This window comes from Scylla paramamosain, chromosome 29 (genome assembly GCF_035594125.1).
Source record: "Scylla paramamosain isolate STU-SP2022 chromosome 29, ASM3559412v1, whole genome shotgun sequence".
Lineage (NCBI taxonomy): Eukaryota > Metazoa > Arthropoda > Malacostraca > Decapoda > Portunidae > Scylla > Scylla paramamosain.
Window position 1 is genome coordinate 17,069,380 of NC_087179.1, and position 7,500 is coordinate 17,076,879.

At 45.3% G+C, this 7,500-nt stretch overlaps 1 protein-coding gene across 1 annotated transcript in view; it reads left to right on the forward strand.

The window, feature by feature from the left end:
- Positions 1–7,500, forward strand: part of LOC135115653 (cell adhesion molecule Dscam2-like) — a 125,550-nt gene that overhangs the window by 38,244 nt on the left and 79,806 nt on the right. Inside the window, exon 5 of the mRNA XM_064032577.1 lies at positions 1,522–1,671. Within this exon, the coding sequence (XP_063888647.1) occupies positions 1,522–1,671 (150 nt within the window). The remainder of the gene's footprint in view (positions 1–1,521; positions 1,672–7,500) is intronic.

Below are 7,500 nucleotides of genomic sequence, written 5' to 3' on the forward strand. Positions count from 1 at the left end.
TGTGTGTGTGTGTGTGTGTGTGCAGAACCAGAAGCTACCTAACCTGGCCGGCCTTTGTTACATCCGTTGCTGTTTTTGTTGTTGTTGTTGTTGTTGTTGTTGTTGTTTTGTGTCAGCGTGTTGTGCCAGATTTGTATTTGTTTGTGTTTGCGTGTGTTTGTTTGTTTGTTTACTTGTTTGCCTTTCACGGTTTGTACTCGTACTGTGCGTGGGCGTAGGAAGAGGTATGTGTGTGTGTGTGTGTGTGTGTGTGTGTGTGTGTGTGTGTGTGTGTGTGTTCTAGTAAGGATTAATATTTCCATCACTTCACCCCCTCTCTCTCTCTCTCTCTCTCTCTCTCTCTCTCTCTCTCTCTCTCTCTCTCTCTCTCTCTCTCTCTCTCTCTCTCTCTCTCTCTCTCTCTCTCTCACCATTTCTCATAATATACTCTCCCTCCTCTCCCCTGAATCTCACATAATTATCTTCCTCTGACTCTGTTCTCACTTCTGTCATCCTTCCTTCCTTCCTTCCTCCTCCTCCTCCTCCTCCTCCTCCTCCTCCTCCTCCTCCTCCGTTAAACATCCAGTGACTCATTTACACTTCCCTTTCTCTCTCCAGTTCCCTTCTGCTGTGCCTGCCTTTCCTGATCTCTCTCTCTCTCTCTCTCTCTCTCTCTCTCTCTCTCTCTCTCTCTCTCTCTCTCTCTCTCTCTCTCTCTCTCTCTCTTCCGTCGTGTGTATACAATGTTAAATAAATATATCGGTTCTTTTTTTTTTGTTTTCATTTATTTTCCAGTTCACTCACTAAAAGTATCTATTTTTTTCCTTTTTTCTTATTTTTTTTCCTTTTATTCTGCTTTTCTCATCTTCGTTCCTCTCTCTCTCTCTCTCTCTCTCTCTCTCTCTCTCTCTCTCTCTCTCTCTCTCTCTCTCTCTCGTCTTTTAATGCACTCACTCATTCACTCTCACTCACTCAAAGCACCAATCTTCTTTATCCTAGTTTCCTTCTTACTTTTCTCCTTTCCTCATCTCCTTTCCTCCCCAATTTTTCTCCTACTCTAGCCTCTCCTCCAAGTTCCTCATTTTCCTCTACTTCATCACCCTTCCCTCTCTCTCCCTTATTTCCTCCAACTGTTATCTCCGTTCCTCCCGTTTCTCATCCTCCTCTACTTCATCACCCCATCCTCTCACTCGCAGCGTCAGCAGTGGCAGTGTAGTCAATCAGGCAGCCCTTGGTAGGTCCTGCATGGCTGTTGCTGTTTTTTCTGTCTTTTTTCCTTTGTATTCCGTTGTATTCTGTCTATCTCCTGTTTCCTTTTATCTTATTCCACATTTCCTCGGCTTTTCCCCATTCTCCATCCATCTCTGCTCCACACACATGCATAGATAAATAGATAAGTTTATTGACCACAGCTTACAAGTACAACGCAATTTAAGTAGCCATCCGAATATGAATCTGACAGACTTTCAGAACTCGAAGTAGAATCATGAACTCACAACACCCACACGCACTCATCCTCCCCCCCCTCTCTCTCTCTCTCAGACGGGAAGTACCATATGACTGAATCTGGCGACCTACACGTGCTGAGAGTCGCCCCAGCTGATGGCCGCTCCAGGTTCCGGTGCCGCGTGCTGCACAAACTGACGGGCGCCTCCCACCTGTCCCAGAGCCCCGCCAGGATCATCGTTACAGGTGAGTCCCCGTCAGGAGTGCCTAGAGGGGGAGGGTGGTAAGGATGGAGGGAAAAGGAGAAGGGAGTGATAATGGAGGAGGGAAACAGGGGAGGGATTAAGAGAGGAGGGAAAGGCAGGAGGAAGAGGGGAAGGAAAGCTTAAGGAGGAGGGAAAAGAAGATAGTGTTTAGGGATGAGGGAAAAGAAAGAGGGAAAAGAGGGAAAATAAAGGAAAAGGGATCCTGCTGTGTGTAAAAGTGCGGATGTAGGAGATAAAGGGTAGAGAGTTTTGTGTGTGTGTGTGTGTGTGTGTGTGTGTGTGTGTGTGTGTGTGTGTGTGTGTGTGTGTGTGTGTGTGTGCGCGCGTTGGGTTTTTCTTGCCCTTAGTTTCTCCTTCTGTCTTACTAACTCTCTCTCTCTCTCTCTCTCTCTCTCTCTCTCTCTCTCTCTCTCTCTCTCTCTCTCTCTCTCTCTCTCTCTCTCCCTCCTCCACTCTCTCAAATTGTAAGGAGGAGAGAACGGGGAAGAAATTCGTTCGTTCGTTTGTTTGTTTGCTACGGATGAAAGGAAGAAAAAAATCTGCCCTTTACTTTTTATGTTAGATCGAGTAGAGGAAATGAAGGGCGTTGCTATGATACTTAAAGATATGGGCTGGAGAGGAGCGGATGGAGGTGTATCGTTCCGCAGCCTTGAGTTTGAGTCCTCGTGCTGTGAGCGAGAGACGGCTGCAGTAAAAGGAAAGGAATATTATGAAGCTGGGATGTGTTTAGATGTGTTTATGGGGTAGGGGGAGCGGTCTTCATTCTCTTCGTATTATTTTCTTTGTTTCTCTTACCTTTTTAATATACCTTGCCTTAATTTCTACCTTTCTCTCACCTGTCTAACTTAACCACCTTCGCTTCTACCCTTCTCTTACCTTTTACCTGTGCGCGGATGAGTCTCGTAGGTCGGTGTGGCAGGTGTGCTAATTATACTTGCCTTGTTGTGGGCGTCACTTAACCAGGTAACGTTTGGACCGCTCAGATACGTGGAATTAATTACTGAGGAAAGTATGTGTGTGTGTATGTATGTGTGTGTGTGTGGAGGGGGAGGGAGGCGGGCAATAGTGTGTGTGTGTATGTGTGTGCGTGTGTGTGTGCGTGTGTGTGTGACGGGGATATTGTGTGTGGTATCTGTCCTTGAGAAGCTAGCCAACGGACAGGTAAGAGAGAGAGAGAGAGAGAGAGAGAGAGAGAGAGAGAGAGAGAGAGAGAGAGAGAGAGAGAGCTGTCAGTCTATTTATGCATCTATCTGTCAGTCAGTTATCTTACTACCTGTCTGATTACCTGTCCAATGATTAAACTGTCTGAGTGTCTAACTGTTTACCCACCTAACTGCCTGACCATATCACAACCACCACCACCACCACCACCACCACCACTAACATACCCATACTCTTCACCATTTCTTCATCCTCTCTGCAGCTTTTCCTCGCATCTCGTGTTTGTCATAAGGATAATTTTTCGCAATCCTCGCATTTTCCCGTCGCCCGTCAGAAGTAATTAAGTTAAACCCTTCAGCGTGGGACGATAAGTGTGCAGAATCAGAGGGGAGTGAGGGGGCGTGGGTTATCGGCATCAAGAGGTCTTAAGAGGGGATTAGGGAGTGCAAAAGAGAGCCCACAAAAATAGTATTAAGACTAAGGGGAGAGAGAGAGAGAGGGAGAGGGAGCACGTGTGAGGGGAAGGAAGAAAAAGAAGAAACGCAAGTCTGTTTTATTGGCTAAGCTGTGATGACGTGGACTGAGTGCGTGTGTGCGTGAGTGAGTGAGTGAGTGAGTGAGGGAGTGCAGGGAGGATTAGCATGGAGGGAGAAAAAAAAAAAACTGTCAGGGATTGAGAAGGGGAGTGTGACGGAGGGGAGTGTGAGGGAAGGAAGTAAGGAGAGGAAGGGAGGAAGGATAGGTTTTGGAAAAGTGCCGCTGTCTCAAAGGTGTGTACCAGGAAATTAATGAAAGAAAGGTGAAGAAAAAGAAGAAAAGGGGAAAGAAAATAATATTAATCAGTGCTGGAAATTGGAATGTCATAACGCTAACTGAGGAAATAAAGTGGGAAATTGTAATATGATCAAAGGAGTATTAGGGAAATTAAAGAAGATAAAAAGAAATATAGGAATAATGATAATAATAATAATAATAATAATAATAATAATAATAATAATAGTAATAGTAATAATAATAATAATAATGAGAAAGGAAAGCGTTGGAAAAAAATGCGACCGAACTGATGCACATAAGAACACAAAGGAAGAACGAGCAGCAGCAGACTTGTTGGTGCCCTTACGAGGCTGTTCATGCTATTTCATTTGTTGCAGTTTTCCCTAAATACTTTCACTTCCCTTCATCTTTCTTATTCTTATCTTTTTCTCTCTCTTTATTTTTCGTTTATTCACCACAAGCCAGTTTTTCCTTAGTACTTTCAAATGATTTATCTTACCCATCTAACCTAACCTAACGTAACCTAATGTAACGTAACCTAACCTAACCTAACCTAACGTAACCTAACCTAACCTAACCTAACGTAACCTAACCTAACCTAACCTAACGTAACCTAATGTAACGTAACCTAACCTAACCTAACCTAACGTAACCTAACCTAACCTAACCTAACGTAACCTAACCTAACCTAACCTAACGTAACCTAACCTAACCTAACCTAACGTAACCTAACCTAACCTAACCTAACTTAACCTAACCTAATGTAACCTAACCTAACCTAACCTAACCTAACCTAACCTAATGTAACCTAACCTAACCTAACCTAACCTAACCTAACGTAACCTAACCTAACCTAACCTAACCTAACGTAACCTAGCGTAACGTAACCCTACCAAGTGTTGCGGGGTTGATCAGGTCGAGTGTATATGACAAGGAAAGGTCTCATATTTTATAGCGCCTAATCCAACCCTGACGCAGAGAGAACATGTTTCATCTCGTTAATCTTTCCTCGCGCGCTCAATTATGTAGTGTGGTGATGTGTTTTGTTCCCCCACGACCCTCGTTTTCTTTGATGTGCGCTTGTGTGTGTGTCTCGTCATTCGATAGCCAGAAGTGAAGTGAAAAGTGTGTTTGTATGTAACGTGGGTCTTGTTGTTGTTGTTGTTGGTGGTGGTGGTGGTGGTGGTGGTGGTATTGCTATCATTACTGTTATTGTTATTACTACCACCACTACCACCACTACTACATACAACATTCACTAGTTAACACAACCAAAAACACCTTGAAGTAACCCTACCAACATACATCCTCTCCTTCCCTCCTTCCCTCCTTACACCCATCTCTCTCTTACTGTCACACACCCAGCTATTAAACCGTTCCCTGACCACACATACGACAGCACATCTCACCTTTCACACACGCACCAGATTTAACACAGTACATCACCTAATACAATCTCAAATACGTAATAATAATCAAACTATGCAACACTGAATCAGCACAGGCTTTTAAATACGAAAGGAACATTAAAATAGCGAATAAAGAAAGAAGGTATCAAGAGGACGAGTACAGAGAGAAGGCGGGCAGGAAAGCAGGATAGCAGGAAGGAAGGAAGGACGAAGGGGGGAAAGCGTGAAGGGCCTGAGGGAGGGAGGTAGCGTGGATCAGTTGATGGTAGATTGCAATACGGTTGTGTTAGAGGAAGAGGGGAGCGTCAGGGAGGCTTAAGAAGGTGAGGGGAGAGAGTGAGGGAAGTGAGAGGGAAGTATGTGGGCGTGAGGGGAGAGCAGAAAAGTGTGTGCGTTTCTGTGTGTGTGTGTGTGTGTGTGTGTGTGTGTGTGTGTGTGTTATAGCGGTGAAGTGAGAGGAAAGTTTGGGAAGGTAATGAAAGAAGAACAGGGAAAGACTTAGAGAGAGAGAGAGAGAGAGAGAGAGAGAGAGAGAGAGAGAGAGAGAGAGAGAGAGAGAGAGAGAGAGAGGAAAATGAGGATGAAAAGATTAGCAAGATGAGAAGAAGAGGAGGAGGAGGAGGCCAACTATTAAAAAACATGAGAGGAGGAGGAGGAGGAAGAAGAAGAGGAGAAGGAGAAGGAGGAGGAGGAGGAGGAGGAGGAGCAAGAGAAGAAAGACCACTTAAGGAGATGAGGGGAGAAAATGGAAGAGACTGGAATAATTAGAGAACAAGGAGAAAACTTTCGCTAAATGAGGGAAGTATGAGGAAACTGTAAAAAAAAAAACTTAGGAGAACAAAGAAAGCTAAGAGGAGGGAAAAAAAAAGACGAAAGAAAAGGATGAAGGAGGAAATAAACAGTACTTCACAAGATAAGGGGAAACATTAGGAAAGGGAAACTTAGGATAATGGAAGGGGAGAATAACAGTCTGCAGATGAGGGGACAGGAAGGAAGGAAGGAAGGAAGGAAAGGAGGAGGAGGAGGAGGTGAAAAGGAGGGGGAAGAATTAAGGGAACAAGCAGCAGCAGATTTACTGGCCCTTAAGAGGCTGTGTTATTTGATCTAAAGAGAGAGAGAGAGAGAGAGAGAGAGAGAGAGAGAGAGAGAGAGAGAGAGAGAGAGAGAGAGAGAGTCAACATATGAAATTAAGACAATATAGTTAGAGAGGAACGCAATCTGGATGGAGTATTGAGAGAGAGAGAGAGAGAGAGAGAGAGAGAGAGAGAGAGAGAGAGAGAGAGAGAGAGAGAGAGAGAGAGAGAGAGAGAGAGAAACAGACACCAACAAAGCCAACCCAGCTAACCAGACACCCAGACAAACAAACAAACAAACAAACAAACAAACAAACAAACAAACAAACAAAGCAAGGGCAACGCAATTATAACAGTGAAGAGAAGCAAGTTGAGACGGAACAGAGGAGTGAAGAGGAAGAAGAGAAGAGAAGGGAAGGAGAAAGAGAAGGAGGAGGAGGGTGAGGACAGGAAGGGCAAGACGAGAGAGAGAGAGAGAGAGAGAGAGAGAGAGAGAGAGAGAGAGAGAGAGAGAGAGAGAGAGAGAGAGAGAGAGAGAGAGAGAGAAAGAAGACGGGGTGTGAGAGAGGAGGTGATGACGTTAGCAGAGTGAATTGGTAATAGTAAGATTGTATCAATTACTCCTCACCACCACCACCACCACCACCACCATCATCACCATCACCACCACCATCACCACTACCACTACCACCACCACCATCCCTAGCTAGCCAATCAGCCAGCCAGCCAGCCAGCCAGCCAGCCAGACAGCGATTCAGCCAAGCAGCCACACTACCCCTCTCTCTCTCTCTCTTTCTCTCTCTCTCTCTCTCAGGAGGTACGTACGTTTCTCTCACTTTATTTTCTTAATTTTGCACCAGCACGTCGAATCAAGCTCTCTCTCTCTCTCTCTCTCTCTCTCTCTCTCTCTCTCTCTCTCTCTCTCTCTCTCTCTCTCTCTCTCTCTCTCTCTCGCCGGAGTCATTTCTAAGCCCAAGGATCGTGTATGCCAACCAGAATCGCCGCTAATTGCTAACTTTCTTTCATGTGCTTCCCGCCAATTCAATTATGTCCTGAGGGAGAGAGGGAGAGGGAAAGGGAGAGAGGAGAGGAGGAAACTGGAGGCTGCGGAAAGAGAGAGAGAGAGAGAGAGAGAGAGAGAGAGAGAGAGAGAGAGAGAGAGAGAGAGAGAGAGAGAGAGAGAGAGTTGCCAGCCAGTGTATTTTTTCTTTTAATATAATTTCCCTCGCGTACCAACCTTTTCCGAGGCGTTTGTGTTACGCGAGTGAGAGCGAGGGAGAGCGGGAGAGAGGGAGAGGGAGAGGGAGAGAGGGAGAGGGTTTGTAGCACTGCCTAATACGTGGCTTATTACTCTGTTACATCCTCAGCAGGAATTTGTGGGTGAGAGGAGGG